Genomic DNA, 22,124 nt, shown 5'->3' on the forward strand with positions numbered 1-22,124 from the left:
CTTATCCCCTTCAAATTTCAGCTTCACTTTGAATGAAGCAGGTTTGTATTTAAAAACAAAAAAAGAATATATTTGGCTGGTTTAGTCCTCCTTTCTACTATTGCAAGTCTATCTGACCTGGCATAAAACTGGGCTCCTGTCAATAACCAATATACAAATAAATACCTGCCTTAGCACTGTTTGTTATCAACAAATTATGTCCAGTGGATGGGAACAGGCTGGCCACATTAACAGCCAGTAAAACATGCTGCGCTCAAGCGAGAGATTACTCTATTTGTCCTGAAGCACAAAAACACAGCAGCAATTCACACCAGTCAGAAAATATCAGAAGAATTTCTTCATCTCAAATTCACTGCTCTCATTTTTTATTGACTTAACAAAGAGTATGTCTTTGGCAATTGCTATTTCAGGCACAACATTCCACATTTTTAAGTAATGGCTGATGGAATATATTTATATGCTTGTATTTTTAATTTTTTTAAAAGAAAGTGATGGCTTACTAGTTTAAGTAAGTATATTAAAAAGTATATGTAGATTCAACTTTAAAACTGTCTTCTTTTCTTACTTACAGTATTGAGTTTTCCCTCACAAGCTATGCTTCTAGAAATGATTGTCACTCAGGGAAAGGAAGCAACAAGGTTTTACTACTGTTAATACACTTTTCAGCAATTTTTCCTTCTCACATACTTAAAATTCTCATTTAGCTTGCATTATGAAAGATGTCCTTGCTAGTTAGTGTTTTCTTGTTTTTAGCAAGTAAACTAACAAAGGTAGACAAGTTCTTGTTCTTCAAAGAAGAACGTGTACACAGAGAATACAGAGGAAAATTACAGCCCTGAGCACAGGTTTTTAAGATGTAGCCCACACAAGTAACTCTCGTTACACACACAGCAAATACAAACATGTAATGCTTCAACGATGCCTAAATTTGATGCACTGTAAACTTAGTAAAGATGATGATTATCAAACCAAGCATATCAGTGAAAACAGATCATCCAGCAGAGGTAAGAGTTACTCTGCTATTTCATGTTGCAGAGCTCATTCAGCAATTTTAATTTGGAAGCATTTTATACTAATTGTTATTCAAACATGTTGGAACAGCCAGTACCTCTGCTAAGGACCCTACAATCAGCATTTCTGATGTGACAATTTAACTGAATAATTAAGATGTTCTGTGTTTATCATGCTCAGTGGTTGCTCAATAAAGCTCCTGACTTGTTATTTTCTGAGTATCCCCAGTCAAAAGTGCATCTTCAGAAGGATGCTTCACAAATCACAACAGAACTAGAGACACCAGAGTTTCTTACCTTGCAGCAAACTTTGAGGCTCTCAAACTTCATTTCGATATGAAGTGGAACCCCAACATCAAACATCAAAGATTTGCACAAACTGAAAAATTAAAAATATTTTCCTTTAATGCTATCAAAATGTGTGATTCAACAGGGACAAAACCTTTTTCTTAGCATAAAACAAACGGAATTTTTCATCTTCATCTTTCTGACTCATACGACAGCTTCTAATGCTAGTATAATAATAAAACAATAAAAAACCATCAGTAATTCAGACCTTCTGATAAAGACAATGTCAAAACATCCTCCTGAAAAAGTGTGGCTCTGAAAACATTTCACAGCAGAAAACTGGTTTTTCAGATATAGCATCATAAATGCTCTTAATGGATAATTCTTCTAAATTAAGCAGATGTAGAAAGCTTGAACAGAACTAAGATGGATGTGCTTCATTATCCTCTGATTCTATGATCTCTTTGACAAGACCAGAGGACAGAGCCATAGGATCTGCAACACAGAGCACTCAAGGACATTCCATTGAGAGTCTTAGACACAAGAGATAAAAAAGAAAATAATGGACAATTTTTTCTGCCTTTTTCTCTCAAGGTGTTAGCTTGTCAATCATTATCAGAATAAATAAAAATTTTTATTCCACTGTACATCTTTAATAACTTGCCACTTCCATTTTAACCTAAACTAAATTCAAAGGTATTCTTATTGTGCAATACAAACGTTATAATGATAGCAGTGATAGCTCTCCTTATCTCATACCATTCCTCTCTCTTCTTGATGAGTCATCTCTCCTCTTACCATGTAGCGAAAAAACCAGATGAGCCTTGAAAAGCTAACACTTGTTGAAATTTTATATAGCAAATACCATTTGGGAAGTGTATTTCTAAAAAACACAGCTCCTGTAACTACTATGCCAGTTTCCAGACAATGAGTTATATACAATGGGGATGAAAACATTTGGGAAGTATCTGGAATTTAGCTTCTAAAAGATTTTTTCTTCAAAAATAAGAGTAAGAGCAAACTTACTATTTTGGCAGTTTTGATTCATGTCCTCTTAAGATTTAATTTCAAATCTATTTTTAATTCTGGTACTAGTCTAAAAAGCAATTTCTCTTTAATGAATGATAAATCAAAGGGAATATAATAAAAAATCATTCTCTGTCTTAGTTTCAATGGGAAAATCCAAAGTAACTCCATTATGGTCACTAAAAACATTTTAAAAGTTTCAAATCAACATAGTTTCAATAAGTGACTGAAAAAGATATTGAAATATGGCTCAAATTCTTCTCAGCTATGACATATGTTGAGACTTACAGAAAACAAATGGTTATTTAAAGTTGCTTAAGAAATTTTAAATCTATTTTTTTACTCCTTCTAAAGTCATTATGCATGCAAAATTGTGGTGAAACCACAACCATCTAGAGCTATTTACTTCTAACATAAAACTTCTCTATACAATACTGTACATTTTTAATTCTCATCTGCACTTTGGCTACCTGACAGGTGAAAGGGATGTGCAAAAAAAGGCTCCAACTCCTCATATTGTTTAAGAAGTTGAAGAAGTTGATCGTCTCTCAAGCACCTCCCTGGGATATGCAAACTAAAGCAACCATGCTCTAAATTGGGCATGATCACACTCTATAAAGAAGAAACATTCAGACTATTTTGACATAAACCACATTTGTTTTACCAGAGGCATTAGCAATGTAATGATATTCCGTCCTCCAAAAACACTTTGTTTGATGTATGATTGATGCCTTCACAAGATGAATGCTGGTAATTAAAGTCATGTGTGTAAAAACCAGGAGAGGCTGTGCTCCCTCCTCTCTGTGTGCAGGGAAGCTGAGGGAGGACAGGTCCCTGGGGTGTCAGAAAAGGCAGTGTCTTAGAGGCCAGTTGGGTAACCATGCTGAAAAGAAAGCAAAAGGAAAGACAAGTGGGTGTGTACAAACAAGTGGGACAAGGCTATTGAGGGATATATTATTTGAAGGACCTGCGGTTGTCTTGGGTTTGACTGATGTGGTCACCTGCACCAAAGCTGGTTACCTATATTTGGCACAGGGGAAAGGATTTGACAGAAGAATGATCACTGCTTAAAAAAGCTTTTCAGCAAGGGAAACAACAATGCTCGGTTTGTCCCAGAAGATGCACTACTAAAACAAGTGCTATTTCCTAAAGATGTAAAACTTACAGAGTGCCCTGCAAACAATTACAGAGAAATTATTTAAGTGACTTACAATTTGTACAATGGTATATGGAAGAACTCCAGCAACATTAAGTCCCCTAGTTGTACTATGATGAAGTGAGCACACAGTTCACTTTATAGCTGTGGTAATGGTCAGAGAGGCCAAATGAAAAGACTACTGCCACAAAGAGAGAATAATTAAGTCAATATTGAAAATCCAAGGGCCTTAATTTCAAGCTTCACTTAAGAGCCATAGGTTATGCTAGTATGCCTTTGGCAACACCACGATTTTTGGGGTTTTCTTTTTTTTTTGAGGGGAGGAGGTGCAGAGGTTGCTGCATTTACAAGACGAATACTATAGTCATACTCAAAATATTTTTAAAAAAACAATTAAAGAATGACAGGCAAATTTTCATGTTGCTTCAAATGGGAAGATTCAGCCTTAATAACATTGATTGTTAGCCTGCTGCACTATCTATTGCAATACTTCTTTAATAACGAATCACCCTTGGTCTATTTATTTAGAAAAGCCATGCAAGTTACAGGAAAACATACAGATAAAGGTCAGTGTTTAACCTCATGAATTCAGGCAGGACTTCAAAGTATATCAGGCTTGTTCTTGATTTTATTTTGTATGAAAATTCTTCATATCATTTGCATTGATGGCTGGGCATAAGTGAAATGGGGTTTTGTGCTTTTTTTATTAACATTAGCATTCATTTTACCAGGTTTTCTTTTTTTGCTGTTATTTAAGCAGGTGAGAGGGAATATAAACTGAACATTCAAGCAATGAAAAGAGCTCAACTTCAGGCTTTCTATCTGGTTTTGTTGCACTATAACTATATATTACCCTGAGTATCTGCCAGATAAAAAAAAAAAAAAATTAAAAAATATAGCATGTATATAACACCAATCACTCTTTTCCAGATCTTTGATTCTTATCATGTCCTTTACATTTTTTGAAATGCTAATTACACTCAGACTGCTATATTATACTGAAGTTGCTTTGGGAAAACAGGATTATTTTGCAGTTACAAATGGTCATGAAAGGACAATTTGTGTAATTCAGTGCTAGGGTTGATGCTGTTAATAAACACCCTGGACTGGAAACTGTAAAGAACCTTCCAGATAAAGAGTAAACACCTTTGGAATCCCAAGGCAACATCTAACTCCTAGTGGGTGCATCCCCACATTGTTAGATTTCAGACAATTAACTGGATTATTTCAAAGCTGCTTAGACACATATATCATGTACTGGTGCCATGGTATGTGTGCAGTTCAGTGATTTAGTTAGATTCTGAGTGAAGAATGATCAAATCAAATGTGCATGGATTTTACTCAAGTTTGTCTTCCCATAAAAGATATGTAGGTATTGGTTTTGAGTATAAATTTTTTTACATGAATCTATTTATTTCATTAGCACTAAAGTTTCAGGCTTCACTTACCAAGAGAAAAATCTCACATTGGAAATAGTAATACTCAGCAAAAAAAGGTGCGTTTTGGATTTGAGGCAGAATTTTTTTACACTCTTTCTTTTATTCTTCTTTCTTACCAAGTCAATACTAATCACAGATGAAAAACACATTTTATTTTTTTAGTTATGTCAGCAAGAGGAACTTTTTCCTTTCCAAAATAATGGTAGAAAAGATAGTTCCAAAAGATTTCCAATAGTGATACAAATCTTCATTAGATATGAGACCTAGGGCCATAATCTCCTTCTTATTTGACAGATCTGTTGATTTGAGAAGAGTTTCAGCTGACTGAGGATACCTACTGCAAATGTTATAACTAATATAGTCAATTTTTCCTTTTGCCATGTATTGCACCTCTTATGATTTCTGAAGCTAATGCAAAACTTAGGAACTCTTGCTTTTAATCTGTGTGGAGTCCCTTTTTCTTTCTGTTTGCTATTTTTCTGTAAATAAAATTTCCTGTTTGGATAACCCATTATAAAATTATACAGCATTAACACTCAATAACTGCCTTGCTAAAGCACAAATGACATGTAAATTTTTAAAGCAAATACTTATCTGCATCTGAAAGTAGTCCTGGACAGAAGGTACCAAATTGTTATTAATGAAATTATATTTTATCTTTTTCTCTTATTTCTGGACTTCTTGATCTCTCACTACATCTATCTGCATATCAGGATTCCATTTTTGAGTAGAGATAGTACAGACAGTTTCTATTTGGCTTGACTAGTAACAAACTGAGCACAGAGATTCAGCAAATATTGATGTCTAGGTTTGATGGATTGGCCTGAATAGCCGAGCTGTAGAGATGTGCCAGAAGAGTATTTCAGATACACTGAACTAGAGATTCTTATCTCATTTTTTATAACAAAGGATCCAAAACTATTTTACACAAATCCCTTAAAGTGGGAGCTTCTTCTCAGACAGACAGTTATGACTTGATCAAAAATAGATGTAATATATAGAACTAAATTGGCATTTCACTCTCTAACCTCAATATTTATTTTGCTTTCTGTGCTGTTGTAAAAGAAATAAAATTGGAAAGAAACTTAATTTTTTAAATTTTCAGCTATCAATCAGTGATTTTTCAATTGAAACCAATTATAATACTATATTTTCAATCACCATTACATATGTACTGGAGATACTTAATTCTTACAAAATAGTAAGATTACTGCAGAGAATAAAGACAATGTCTACACAGACACCTTGTCCTGGATAACCGTAATTCAAACAGCCTTTTATAGAACATGAATGTCCTTCAAAACTCACATCATGCAAATGTTACGACACACTATCCATATAAAATTCTGTTTCTTCCACAAGAAGTTATGACTCATTACAGGTTTAATAATTTATGTACACTGAGGAAGCCTTTTCCTATTCTTCTGACACATACATGAGTAATCACTGCTCCCAAATAATGCAAACAGATACAGTTTCCAAAAAAATGCAATGCTTTTGATCAAAAAGTATAAATCTTAAAAGCACTTTGGAACATTTAAACTGGTAATGTCTGGTAATGCCATTCCTTCCCTAGTTAAAAAAACTTGATGGTGCCTTCCCCCTCCCCAACGCACTTCCTGTTCAGAAGTCTGTTTCAATTCTTCCCTGTAACTGAGAGCTCACAGGTTCCTTTCCCCTTTCTGAAATCAGGTAGTCCTCCATTCCTCTATTGGGACTTTCCAATTATTACACTAGTTTGAATTTGTTACTCTACCAATTTATTTGGTTCTACTAAAATACATTTTAAAATAGAATCTCATGTTCAATTTATTCTCAGTTTTAGCATTTCACTGACAATAGTTTCCCTCTAGCCTCCTAAAATAGCCTGGCTTTCATAGTCTATAAACTGCCGCATAAGGCTTTCTCTGCCTAATACACAATTCCATTTTAATATAGTTGTGTCCATATACACTTGTTCAAATGCTTTTTTAAATTTTGGGTCCCATCATTAATGATTAGAAATAAAAAGTTTAAGAATAATCAAAAGTGTAATTATACCAGACTAAATCCAAAACTAACTAGGCGACTGTTTGGATTAAATATGGCATATCATCCCTTAGAATAATAGGAGGGCAGCTCTACTAATTGGGACTAAATTACAGAGGTCATTTAACTCATTGCAGAGGTAAATTAGAAGCAGTGTCCTAGATCTCAGTGACATCACATGAAATTAAACAATACATTAGACCATCCAATCCATGCATGCTTTACCTTTCTGCTGGTGTGACAGAGCTCAGGACAACCAGGGCTGAATTGTACCTGCTCAGTACAATTCTTAAACATGTGGAGCTGTGTTCCCTTTCCCTCCCACTGCAGTCAAAAGGAGCTATTACCAACAAATGGAGAGAGATGGATGTCCACTTGTTTGGGGGTGATTGTTTGTTTTTTCTTCTCAAACGTGAAGAAATGTATTTTTAAAAGAGAGGAAAAAAGTGAGACAAGCTGTACTCTTCTATTTACTTTCAGCAACTGTCCTAGAACAGTAAATTGCTACTATGACCAGTTTTCCACTCATTTTCTGGAAAATAAATTCAATTACTGGCCTTTAAATGGTCTAGAGTTTGGGGACATCATGCCTGCACACAACACAAAATTAAGATTAGCCTCATAAATCCTGCTTCAGCAACATGATGCTCTTTAACACAACCATATTTTCTACCTACTTCCAGTCCAGAGCAACCAACCCATCACTCACACAGAATATATGGGGTCCCTCTGCAAATGCTGACCATGGTAACCATGTCTTCATGGCTTGTCATATTAGTACTGATGATAAGTTCTTTAGATGATATATCAACGGTCTGAAAAGATGTAAGTAACAGGCAAGGCCTAAATATTTCTGTAAACTATATTTGACCTCCGGTACAAAAGCCAAGGAGATGAGTCACTCCACCTCCACCTTTCATTAAGACAGATTGTGATTTGTCCTATTGAACAGATGCTTGTCTAAGTATGAAAGGAATTGATTTTTTTTTTTTAACACCCACTTTAGAACTCAGGTACTAGGAACACAAGAATACTACTACTCAGAAAACAAGTGAATAGAGAACAAAGAAAGTCTATTTTTCTCTAAAGTGTATGAAATAAATGAGAATTCAACTTGATTACTGATTAAAACAACTAGAAAAATGAGGAGACGGTAAAAATGTGGGAAGAAAAGCAGAAGGTTGATTTCATGTGATCAAGCCATTAACAGGCAGGTTTGGCTCAATGCCTTTTCTCTATTCACAGCATATTGCCTGGTCTAGAGATACAGCTCAGAAAATAACTGAGTATTTTACTGTACACTTATTAGGATCTGCAACCTTCTTTTCATAATAATTCCAAAACCTACAAGAAGATGGTCTTGATGAAAAGGCAAAGCATCTGACGTATAGACCTAGAGACTGAGTTCTATATGTTTTTAAACTAGTTCCACATTATGGCTGTCTCACTTTTTGTTAGAAAATCTCAAAAGGCAAGAATTCTGGTATCAGACAAGAATATGGATGCTAGTATCCATGAGAGCCTTGCATGCACATATTAGGGTAATTGACTCTGAAGAAAAAAGAATGCAAAAAAGTCCCATGTGTCTGCTTCTACACTCAAGCACCACCATGCCTTTTAATAAAAAAATATTATCTCACAATATACCTGTCGGGTTTTCGGCTGTTTGAAGGGCCTGGAAAGGCCCAGAGTGGCCTTGGGACAGCCCGCGTATCGAAGGACGAGAAGAGGCTTCAGTTCTTCTTTCGGTTTTTATGTTTATTAATTGTTTATCTAAAAGATGTTCTTTCAGCCCGACAGAGATCTGCTCAGCAGTCAGCCGTGAGCACACTGTGCCGCCCTCCGTACAGACACCTATCTTTATACCCATGGTTACGTGTACAATATTTATCATTTTTCCCCAATACCATTTATTCTTATTGCTGGGTGCACTTTTAGTAATGGCCAATCCAAAAGTGCCACCATCACCACAGAAGATGAAGGAGAAGAAGAAGAAGAAGAAGGACAGGACACACCCCAATTCCTCCATCTTACTTCTCTAAACCCCCCTGTACATAAATCCTAAACCCTGTGTCTCACCCTCTAATTAACTAATCTTTTCGCCATTCACCCCGGTGAAGTCCTCTTATCTTCATACAGGTGTCGTCTCCCGTGTAGGGTCAAAGTCCTGCCACCAGACACTTCTGGCAACATTCCAGGACTCCCAGGCCCCCCAAGGGTGGTCTCGGTGGCTCGGCATCTCAGGACTCAGATCCTGAGATCCCACATATACCTGCTTGGGGAGGGGAGTTTAATACTAATTTCCCTGCCTTTTTTTTTTTTTTTAATGTTCTTAATGCTTTCCAATTAGTTAGGCTTCACTAGCCAAGTCTCAGCAATGACTGTGTCCTCCTTCCCACAACCAAGTCATTCTTTTTTGCCATCTACCTGGATTCCAGAGGATTCCTAGGTTTCTGCTCTGTTCCTCAGACACCAAATTTGGATTCCTGGGTTTCTCCTCTGTTTCTCACCAGCCTGCTATTTCTGACTTCCTGACAACCACTGCAACAGCTTTCCTGTTTCCCACTGTGGTCTTTGTTATGGAGAGCCGTGCCAGGAAGCAGCACCTACACCAGTGATCTTCCCCAGAAGAGGAAATAAGCAAACCAAGAGCATCCCCACTGAGGTCTTCATCCTTTAAGACAAAAAGACACAGATGCTGTGTGGCAAGGCACCCAGCAGGAATGCCAAGCTTTGTGCCTCCAAAGCTGCCAACATCCTCTGGCCTCGGGAACTGCTGAAACTGTGGGGCTGGGATCAGAGAAAACACAGTAACTACAGCCAGCCTATGTGTTGGTTTTGTAACATCAAGGCTTACTCGCCAACTGCATAGACTAGAAAGTAGGTTTTTAAACAATTAACTCAATTATTGACTTTTATTATGAAGCTCAGGAGTAAAATAGGCTTTGTCAAATGTGTGGAGCATTGTAAGCAACATTCATCGTGCCTTTGAGCACCCTTATTTCCTGTTAACAAATTGTTCTTGATACCATAATTCCATTTAACATAATTTTGTTAATTTGTAGAAAATTTATTACTATCAATGGACCCTTTATGTGCATAGTGATAGATTGTCAGTCACAGTATGTATGCTTCATGAAGTTACCTTTACTTCCCACAAGGGTGACTTTCTAATTTAATGTGTGTTACTTTATTCAGGAATGCAGCTGACAGAAAATAGCAGCAGAACTGCTTCAGTACCATGCAAAACTAGCCTATAGATAACTTCAGCAAAAGCAGAAATATAAACAATTACAGTTACTACAATATATTCCTTGCTTCCTTTTGCAAATACAAGTCTGCAGTCTTCTGATGCAAGTGCAATGCCAATGTCTCTTTCCTCATAGCTGGAACCAACAGAATTAGGGGCTAAATCACAAGTAACCTTGTAAACCCTGCTAACTTGATTTCTTGCATAAGGGCCATATTCTCTGGGGAATTATTTTACTTAGTTTGATTATTTTAACTGCTGGCCAACTATACGTATGAGCCTGTAAAAATGGAAGATTGAACTCTGCAAATACAGAACCACTTTCTTTTTGCATAAAGTTCATTTAAATATTCAATTTACTTTGAAACAACAGATTTAAAGACAATAAGATAGAAAATTATGTACTAAAAAAGTAAAACTGAATTAGAAAGAAATTATGCTCGATAAGTCAAAAAAGGAATCAATGTTAGACATAATTTAAGAGGAAAAGGGGACTACTATTCCAGACACATATGTATCATCCTAAATAGAAAAGGAAATTTGCTTACACTCTATTATACCTAGCAGGATGTCTGTAAATAATATGTTATTTCTGCCTGTACCAGCAATACTTATCATATGTCTACATTGCCTGCTAAATTATAGTTAATAGTCAGCACGCAACCAAAAACATGCCACCGGACAATAGGGTAAAATGTCACGTAAATTTAAAAATTAGATATTTTTCACCGTGCACTCCAAAATATAACTGCATCAATAATTATTGTGTCTGTTTATAAAACAATTACAGTATCTGCTTAACTACAGCATTGCATGCAGAAATTCCCTGTAACTATTTTATTTCATTCTAACCAACAATATATTCAGTACCCAAACCTGCTAATCCGTACTCTCAGCTTTAGAATTACACTGCACTCTGCAAACTGACTTTTACAAATCCCATGTACCATTGCAAAGTTTTGATTTTTAGCAAGACTATGGATACTTTTTGGGACTCAAGGGTTATGACCTTAGAGGAACCAGATTGGTTTTCTTTTCCTTTTGTCCAAGTGGATGTTCCTTCTTGAAATAGTATCCAGAGACTACTTAATAAGAGTACAATGAAACAGATTTCATATTGCAGCAACATTACTAATGCTGAAAGAGGACTTCATTTGTCTTCAGCTACACACTTCCTCTCCCCATTCTTAATGAGCTGCAAATTTCCCTCCTGTCTCATCATTAGTGATGGCAGACACAGTACCAACCCTTTCCCCTGAGAAAGCACTTCTGCCTCATTCAAATTTCTCTGTGTAAAAATTCTCATGCGATTTAAACATCTTTGCAGTCATAGAAGTACCTCTTAAACATGTGGAGTTAAATAGTTTACTTTGCTCTGTTTCCTAATTAAAACAAATACTTAAAATACACATCTCCAACAAATTCTCACTGATAATTATTCCACTTGTTCTAACCATTGCTATCCAGCATCAGTAATATTCATTTTAAAGAGATTTCCAAGAGATAGCAAGGAAAGAAAACCTTTTTCACAAAACTCCTGAACATATTTCTGTACATTCTCTTGTTGTTAGACATAATCTAGTCTTTTCTTCCTACAGGGCTTTGTGCACATAACAGATTTTAGCTAAGCTATCACTACTACAAATGTAGTTTACATCAGCTTAAGAGGGTTTCTGTTAAGCTGATATATTATGCACTGCCTCCATGGGCAAATACAAATGGCATAAATAAGCTTTATACTTATATTTGGATGGGGCTATTTTCTCTGCTTTCTCAAAGTACTATTCATTGTTGCCAATGGAAAACCAGCAGAACACTATTATTAACCAGTGTTAACAACAGAAAAAAATGGCACGCTACTGAAATTGAGGCCGTGAAAGATTGTGGAATTTCTGATAATTTCAGGTTTATGTGAGGCTGATTCAGGGCTCCCTTTTCACCCCACATTTTCCATGAATGTCACACGCCCAGGGTCCAGAGACTGAGTGTCAAGGGTGCCAGACTAGGTACATTTTCGGCATTGCTGAATGCAGTAGGTTTTCCCCTGCTCCTCTTAAATTTTCTAATACTTCAAAGCTGCAATCTTGTTCCACTTGAAACCGTGGCAAAATCTTACACACAAGGAGATTAGTAAGAAAACGTAATAAAGGCAGGGAAGCATTTTCATTATGAAACAACATAGAATGAAAAGGCAACAAAAATTTTCTATGGCTGATCAACAAGGCCCAGAGCAAATTCTCTGGAAACAGGAGTCTGGGAGAAAGCATGCATTCGGGAAACAAGACCATTTAATTCAAGGTGCGTGTTTTATGTGGACAAACCTCAAAGATGAATGTTCCTAGCAATTTTCCATCTCACAGTAAGTCAATAACTACTAAGGTTATTTTTGCCATCATTGCAGGACTTCTATAGCTATTTCTTTTGCAAATGTCTATGAAAATAATCGTTTCATATTTTGAGGGAACAGAAATTTATGATGATTGTTTTGCACATAGATTACTTTAAAAGACTTTTTAAATGGGTTTTCAGTATATTTCAGTTTCCTAGGATAATTTTGCAAAATTGCCTCGGACTTTTTTATACTTTATTTCCTTCTTTTTAGTAAAGCTCCCAATGGCAATTACCACTGAATCAAAAAGTAAGCATATGAATAAAATTTTTTGCTATGTTGTTTGGTTAGGAAGAAGTAATAACCTTAAAATTAGTATTTGTTGTTCTGTTTAAAATAACTTCACATTTTGAAAAGCCTTTCATTCCAATAGTAATTTAATAAAGGTCTGATATTAATACATTCCTTAAAATGAAAATGGAGAGCACAAACATCGTGGAAAAGGCTGCCCAGACAAATTTTGGCTGCAGGACCCCTGGAAGTGTTCAAGGTCAGGTTTGATGGGACCCTGGGCAACAGGATCTAGTGGGGTTGTACCCCTGCCCATAGCAGGGAGACTGGAACTAGATAATCTTTAGGATCCCTTCCAACTCAAACAATTCTATTACTCTTATAGAATTACTCTCATTTAATTCTACTAATAAAGATAGTGGAAAGAGTTTTTAATTTCTTTCTGAGGAGCATCCATCTTATTTGATCCCAGCCCACCCCAGCTCGTTCATTCTGCACTTCCCAATGGTAAAGTTGTCACAATCCTGATTTTCTGTAACATACAAAACCTCTGTCAAGTTTTAAGCAGCTTAAGATCATCCTCAGTAACCATCCCAGTCACGAGGCCAAGACAGGCAAACAAACAGAAACAGAAGGTGAAGGGATGCAGGCAGCACTCAAAAATCCACTTTGGTTTTCTGTAAGGCATAAAAACCACCAGTCATTAATCAGTCATTAATTATGTCAGTACTTGGAAATTACTGTGTGTCCTATCTTATGGCTCCACTTAGTCAATCTCTTCTACTCATGACTAAAAATCATAAACAAATAAATATCCACTCTGAAAAGATTATGAACATTTGAACGCAAATCAGTCACTATGAAAAAATTACAAATGCAAGAGACTGGTGGTAGAACTTCAAACAAATTATTCAGTTGGGAATAGAGGCTTATTAACTTTTTGTTCTCAAAATTCTGCTTTGAAAAGTGAAACAGTAAACATGGCAAGTTCCTGCTCCAATCTGCTCATCTGAGAGGGCACAGGAGAGGAAATGATCCAGCTTTTGTCCCTGCTGAACTGACAGCAAGCTTTTCATCAAAGCATTCACTAAGAGTGGAACCTCATCAAGGCAGTGAGCTTGCAGTTTTAACTCTGAAAGCTTGGTTTGCAAGTAACAAGAGGCTCATTTAGAACAAAGAAATCAGCAATGATTCTATCATTTAATCACACTAGGACAATGCAAGAAAAGAGAGATGAAGAAATAGATAGAACAACAACGTAGGAACCTGTCATCAACCCAGCATGGGAGAAACAGAAGTTAAAAACAAAGTCTATAAAATTCAAGACTTGGTATCTGGGAATCCTAGATTGTCCAAAATGGTTCATTTACTCTCAAAAATCTCTTAAAACCAGAAATTCCAAAAACCTTTTATTTACCTATAATGCAATACTACTTTGCTCCAAAGGCACCAGATGATGGAAGTGTTATGCATTGTGGCTTTTGCTTCTTGTCAAACCAAGAGGGCTTTCTATTTCACTTTGTGCTTCAGGTTGGTAATCTCCAGTACTGAAGTGGATAAACCAATCAAGTAATTTCACCTGCAGCTCTGAGAAGTCATCAGATGTTAACAACTCATTACTCAACTGGAAAAGATCAAAACTAATGACAGATGAAACTCTCCTATTATTATTCCCCTGAGTCATCCAATCCCCACTATACGCCTCACCTTTTGCTGCCTGCCTCTGTATAACAACCAATACTGTTGCAGGTAGCCCCTGTGACTCATTCCTTGGGCTCACCCACCTGTGATTTGTGAGAATGATGAGCAATTATAACATTGCTTTCCTCTGGAGTCTTTCATGACATCTGTCCAGCTACTGAGACTGCTTTAAGTTGGATTTTTTTATGTTCAGAAACATAAATTCTTTAATTTTTTACCAAGCATACTGCTACTGGTAATTAATCATTATATTAATACATTTGCTAATCAAAATGCAACATCTCGTTATTTTCATGATTTCCCAGGTAAAAGGGAAATGAGCATTTTCTGAGATCAAGTAAAACATTTAACAAAAAATGGATGTAATAATAGCAAACGTTTAACAAAAAATAGATGTAATATAATAACTGCAATAATCTTTCTAAAAAATGGAAAACCACAATATTTATTTGGAAAAGATACTATATCAGCTTCACCTGCAGGAATGAGAAAAAAACTTAAGACTTCACATGGATCATATTTTCCAGTGAAAGGTAAATGAATGTTTTCATTTTCTCTTTATCCCAGGAGATGTAAAAAACACACCTTTCTACTGATCTCCTTCTCCTATTTTTGTCAGTTCAAGCTGTGACTACATTCCAAGATCAATGAGCCCTGCATCAGAAACACCCAGTAATAACAAGTATGAGCGTGTTTTTCTTGAAAAGGTTTTATTCTCCCTCTGTGTGTATTCTTTAACTGAACTTACATTTCTCAATAATTCTCCCTGCTCCTTAATAAAAATACTCATGTTCCACATCAAGCTTACACATCACTCAACTGGCACATTCTCCACAGGTTTTATCAGCAAGCTCACCCAAGTATTGCACACTTTAAAGTCCTATGAAGAATCACACTGATATTCCTAATGACCACAAGACATCGCTACACCTTCTTAATGAAATATTCATGTTCTGATTAGCTTATGAAGCTTTCGGCACAAGGACTGGGCAAACCAACCACGCCACCTCACAAAGACTTCCAAAACAAACACCCAACAACTGATTTGTCAGTAAATTCTGAATGATTCCTTCTGCTTCAAAGTGAACAGCAAATCTTTGGCATTTTCTTGTATCCCTCCCTAGCAAAAATATAAATTATATTTTAGAGCTCCTAATCTCTATGATTCATATGTCAGACTCCCTAAATTCATCATTTCAAGAAAGTTTTTTTTAATCCATTTCCAGGTCTAAAGGTGAACCATGGACCAGGAAAATCACCTCCTTTTTATTCTTAATACTCTAATCCATGTTAATAACAAATGCACATGACAACCTTCATGCAATCACTATTGCTGACCAGTAAGATGTCTATATACATTATCTTATTCACTCCTCCAAAACATTTCCAAAGCATGAGGACAAAAACAGTATGTCCTTTCTTTGTTCATCAAAATGCATAATCACATAGAAGGTGCAAAATCTCCTGCCTACATTTTCCCTTTGAGCCTTGAAAGTTTCAAATTTTTATTAGCTCTCTGTGAATGTATAGAATATATGCAACATAAAGCAAAATGATTCCTCATCTTTTCAAAATTTCACAAAGTGGAATAATCTTTAATTTGGGATTATATTTTTCTCAAGAACAAAAATCTGTATAATGTATAGGGAAATATCTGTACTTCAAATGTTTCTCACTGTTCATATTTTACTTGTGAAAATATTTCAGGAATGACTCAGTAAATGAGATAGTATGGTTACATCATCCTATTTGTTACAATCACAACATTCCATGAAATTCAAATACCACACCTCAGGCTGATTTTGCTAATGCAGTCATCTTTAGAGATGGTCAGTAAACTAGCAATAAAAAGGGACTCTCAACCAGTTTATCACTTGCTGTTTTTAGAAGCAATACTATGAAATAGAAGTAGATTACATAAACATATGTAACAAAACAATGACAACTATATCACATAAGACCCTATTCCTATGACAACTTATGGACATCATTAGCTTTTACACTTTGTTTAAAGGACTTGTAGAGTCTTTCCTAAGTGCTTGAAGGAATATCATTTCACTGTGGTAGAATTATCTGTTTTGCTTCTCCCCATAAAAAACAATACCAAACAGTTGCAAAGATCCCGTATTTATGGGGCATAATCCAGGACAAATGGTGTGTACACAACATCTTTTATGCACAGACACACATAACACACACACACACATATATATATATAAAATATATGAGCATATAAATATAAATATAAATATAAATATAAATATAAATATAAATATAAATATATATATTTTAACTGAAGAGCATCTACTTTGATGCTTTTGAGAGTATGAACAGTACTCTAAGTTTTTGGTAAATGTATTTGCATTATTGTTGTTGCGACCCTTAGACACTATTCCCATGTTTCCTAGCAATCAACAGCTTTGAGTTCAGCTGATATTTGTTTGCTACATATACAAACTCCTAGCACATCAAATGAAATTGGTGACTTAGGACATAGAGTTGAAGCTTTCAGATTCCTTTCAGGATAGAGAACTGACAGGAAAGTAGATTAGTTGAAATGAAATGACAGTTTTGCTGTTCTGGTGGGAGTTTCAGTCATGTGTAGCAAAAATTACTGGCACTCCCTGGTATTTAAGGCAGAAAATCATAAAAGAGAAAAAAAAATGAACTGTCCTATGATTTTTATTTCCCTCTGAAGCTAATAAAGTTAAAGCATCAATAGAAAAGTTGGTACATCAGTAACTACTATGTAGAACTCAATATATGTGCTAACTCAACCTTTAAAAGTATGATGCCTATTCCAGTTTAAAAAAAAAAGAAAAAAGACATTTTGGTCAGTGTACTTTGAAATCTATTATACACAAGTTAAGGCAGAAATTAACAACTAATGTGAATTCTTCAATAAGATGCCATGCTGCACCAACTCCAGGCAAATAAAGGCCCATTCTCCAGAGGCTATTTTTTGTTCAAGTTTCTAAAATCTAAAATTTATTTTCTAAAATCAGGAAGCACTTTTGTTCACTCTTAGGACACTATCCTTCTTTATGACAGGATTATTCACTAGAAAAAAATTTCCACAGGTTGAAAATTAAAATATAGAGTTCTTCTTGGTGTTCTGGACTGTAGAAACTTGTATAATACTTTCCGTACAAGGATACGCTCCTAAAGATTATGGAAAAATTAGATTAAAAAATGGCATCTATTTCAAAGAAACTCAATACTCAATGGAGTATATTCCCACATACACAAATGCATAAATTGTCATAAAATAATGTAAATAGCAGAGGAATTACATGCTAATTAATAAATAGACAGATTTTTGTGCCTATGACTGTACTGACCTAAAGCAGCTATAGAGTTTACAGCTGTCGTGCAAATCCCCACAAAGATCTCAGACCTTAGTTTCACAAGCACAGGCACTGAGCTGCAGAAGCAGATCATGAATATTGTAATAAATGTCACAGTTCCTGATCAGCACCAGCTGCAAAGCGTGGTGATGATTTTTCTTTTGTTCTGCTGCTATGAAATTTCTTATCTTCATGTACTGGCCAACACGCTAAACTTACACTTGCTATGGAAGTTGGCTAAAAATCAGATATGACCTGCCATAAAAATATTCCCAGTCTGAGATAATTAACTTTTTGCAGCAAATTAAGTATTCCCTTCACCTAATTTTCAGGACAAAAACATCCCTGTGTAAATCCACTCCAATCTGAGAGAAACATCAGACTTCTATAATTAAACTATTCAAAGGATAAATAATGTCTTCTCCAGATCAGATCACTCTGAATTCTTGACAGTACTTATTTAAAAATGTTTTTCACTAGAGCATCCCCTTACACAAAACTAAAATAGTATGAAATTCACTTTGACTCTTACCAGAAAAGACACTGGGAATCTTGGAAAGAAAACTTTTCACTGTCCGAATAGGAATCCCATTTTTCTCATCTTGCATGCGGGCTATGACATCTTCCATCTGAAAAGAGAAATAAAAAACTAATTTAAAAATATAAAGAAAAAATAAATCCATAATTATTTCCTAAAGTAAATCTCCAAGAAATCTAGATCAGTCTCTCAGAATGATATGTCCTCACTTTCTAGTTCTTTCTTTAATTTATATTCTATAATTTTATCGAACAGGCTAAAACTGCAAGTAATTTATTCATGACAAACAGTAGAAAATATATGTATTCAAGGACTCTTGAGAAATAAACAGCAATGCAGAACAACTTAGCTAAAGTTAAATTTAGTTAAAGTACCTAAAATAACTTGTCAAAAACCATTGTTGGATATTAAACTTCATGTTTTGATTATTTTAATGGTATTGTACCACATATAAAAGCAAAATAGACACATACAGGCTTTTAGGGGACTGAGAAAGTACTCAAATAGAATTTTCAAGACAAAGAAGAGCTTTTAACTTCAAAGCTAAAATTCCTTCTTTTGTTTTGAGAAGGGGGAAAAAATACAACATGTTGTAATTCCTGGAGACAGCAGAGCCAAAAACCTAGGATTTCTTTATAGGCAATAATGGAGTAGGTAAAAAAAAATATTTTAAATCAATTTTCTGATTTTTTTTTAATGTATTTATTTTTACATTGGCTCAGTTTTCCAGATCACTTTTTAGGCTAATTTGGACCATATATTTTAAAAATTGTGCCCAACTCAAAGGTCTACTTTCCTATGAACTATGACTGGAAAACTCTTTCACTGGAAAAAGGAGAATATTTAAGTAGAGTCACTGGCTTACAAGGCCAGTTTTTCCCATTTCATATTTGAAGTTTACAGATTTGATAATTTCCACCTTTCTTTCTTTCTTTCAGTATCTAACTTCTCAAAATGTTCAATAAAATGATGATGAAATCATCAATTACAACTATTCTTTCTTTTTTCTTAAATAACCAAAATGCTCCATATGAACAACTCTGAGTGACAGGGTCTTTTATACTTTTTTATTATTCAAAGTTTTAAAAATTTTTGTATGTCACTTCTATATCCCTAATAGATTCCCAAAAACTTCATTAAAATTTGTGGCTGGGCTATACTGTGGAAACAGAATAACAGAAAAAAATTCTGTCATGCCCCTTTTTCCTCTAAAGTCCTTATTTGCTAATGACCCACATCAGCAAATAGCAAACCAGCATTGGGCACAGCTGTGCTTTAACTGGACCAATAAATAAGGGAGCTATGTAGATCCAGGAAAGGGAACAGCATTTGGGGCCACCAGGGGTGTACATAGGAAAAAGAACAAATATCCATACCAAAAAAAAAGAAAAAAAAAAGAAAACAAAATCATTTAGCATGACTGCTCATGAAAAAGCTACTTATACATAGAGTGTCTAGAGGTTCCCATGTTGCTTGTTTTTATAGATCACATATTAACAACTTAAGGGATACAAATCCAGGGTCATTGTCCAAACCAAAAAGTAAGCACAAAGAGTAGATATTATTAGCAAGGTGTGAAAACTGAGTCTATTGTTCAGAATTAAACAATGTGCAAAATATAACAGAAGAAAAGAGCCAATATTCATCTGACATGGCATTTAATTATTTAAATAGAAAAGGCTATTAATAGAAAATTGTTAAGCATATCTATGCTTTTCAGCCATTGTCTGTGAAATGGCATCTGTCCCTACATTTTTTATCCACGTAGTAACTGAAGGTTTGTATCAACTCCTTCCAAATTCTGACCGTAAACTGTCTTATTTTGCCATTAAGTGAATAGGAATTCACTCGAATTCAAGTGAATATTTTTGCTGATCATATTTGGTGATAAATTCCACGCATGCAGAGTAAGGTTGTGAGAACGTTGCTAGAACCACGGAGTGAATAATGTACATTACACTTGGACAAAGTACAGAAAACAATTTGTACATAAGGACACATGCTAAAGGTAAATTTTCAATATAATAAGGATTGCTACAAACACAGGCCAAACTTCTCAAACACAGCATTGCAGGTGGAGAGGTAGAGTTACTGCTTGCTCAAGAACACATGAGTGCAAATGTTAAATGCCCAGTGCTGTCAGCAGTCAGTCTTTTCAGAGTACACGGAAGAAACTCCTAACTTTTACATATGCTTTCCTAAACTTTCTTCATGCATAGGATTGAATCTAAGTAGCATAAACTCTAACTCTGACAGAGACTGAAGCTCTGGGAGACTCCTCTGGTTTTGATTAGCAAAATGAACTCTAGGATGTCTGCACTGCAAAATTACACTTTTATACCCTTTATATCAAGCTCATATTAGTGTTCTGTCTGTGCAAAAGGCAGCTCACCCTGCAGCCAGCATTATTGGGAACTGCCTGGATAACTCAGTGAGCAAAGATCGCCTCCTAAGTGAGCAGGAATGTTCCCAACACACAACACAACAGAAGTCCACTAATTAGATACAGTTGACTTCTTGCATTGAAATCTAAGAAGTTACTTGTGGTTTGTGGTTATCTTAAATCTTAACAAAAGAGCTCAACAAAATGAAGGGAAATTTAAAAGAAAAATGTTTAAATTAAAGATTCAAACCTATCCAATCTAATATATGCAGGAGCACAGTTTAACTTTAAAAATATGCGGTTGCTGTTTCTGTTACAGCTGCTTTAAATTCAGCAAATATATAATCTCTTCCACTGAAAACCATCAAACTTAATTATATTTGGGAAGCAGCAGTCAAGGCACTCCTCTGTCATTCATCAACAATGACCTAAGACAATGAAAAGGGCAGAATATTTTAATTAGAAAGATGAAAGAAAATCTTAATCTAATTTTGCTCAAGAAGCCTAATCTGGGAAACACATGCTGCTGCCTGATATAATAATTTTCCTTCCTGATGTATCATTGTTTGTTTCTGAGTCACCTGACCCAATGGTCAAAAATTAAATAGAAGCTTCTTCATTTCACCTCAGAATTATAGTTTTTTCTAGTCACATGCTCTTACCCGGCTAAATCTGCCTGACCCTCATCTTGTAGCAGGATCCTTTTTAATGCTAAACATTCTCAAGTAACTCAAATAAACCCACAAATAATTTGTCTCAATCACTCTGCAAATGAAGGTCAATATGCTTGAGAACAGGAAGCTGTAAAAGCATATATTTAAGTTTCTCAGTCATCATTATACATCATTAACTGGGAAAGTATAGCTAGAAAGACATTTCAGTGAAGCACAGATCCTACAGAAAGCTTTCTAAATAAATGTCTTCTTCAAAATTTGTGCCATATTTTTACCAGTGAGATAATTCCAACCCTAACAAAAACTCACGAAACTTCTGATGCTTAGACAACTCAGAACAAACTTCCAATATTAATATTTAAAGCTTCACTTGTCTCCTTGTGAAGATAATTTGCAGCCTTCATCTTGACACATGAAGACTCTGTGAAATCTATTTCAAAGCCTAACTCTATGACAACAGTGACAATGCATCTTTTCTAAAGCAAAAAGAAGGCAGATAACAATATCCTGTAATAGAAGGGCTACAGGATACAGGAGTTATTGAAAAATGACAACTGAGTTAGCTCTGAACACACTGGGAGCTAGGCATGCCCAGCTTACCCCAGGACCAGTGGAGGTCTTGACAACACACCAGGGGCAGTATCTTTTAGCTACTTACAGCTAG

General features: G+C 35.4%; 1 protein-coding gene across 13 annotated transcripts in view; it reads right to left on the reverse strand.

Annotated features, from left to right (window-relative positions):
* Positions 1-22,124, reverse strand: part of RGS7 (regulator of G protein signaling 7) — a 253,709-nt gene that overhangs the window by 112,058 nt on the left and 119,527 nt on the right. For 12 of the 13 annotated variants that reach the window (XM_074537545.1, XM_074537547.1, XM_026793803.2 and 9 more), the window contains one exon: positions 18,398-18,494. In XM_074537545.1, the coding sequence (XP_074393646.1) occupies positions 18,398-18,494 (97 nt within the window). Of the gene's footprint in view, positions 1-1,307; positions 1,332-18,397; positions 18,495-22,124 lie in introns of those variants that run through there. The other variant, XM_026793805.2, reaches the window with a different exon arrangement.

The sequence above is a fragment of the Zonotrichia albicollis genome, chromosome 3 (assembly GCF_047830755.1).
Source record: "Zonotrichia albicollis isolate bZonAlb1 chromosome 3, bZonAlb1.hap1, whole genome shotgun sequence".
Classification (NCBI taxonomy): domain Eukaryota; kingdom Metazoa; phylum Chordata; class Aves; order Passeriformes; family Passerellidae; genus Zonotrichia; species Zonotrichia albicollis.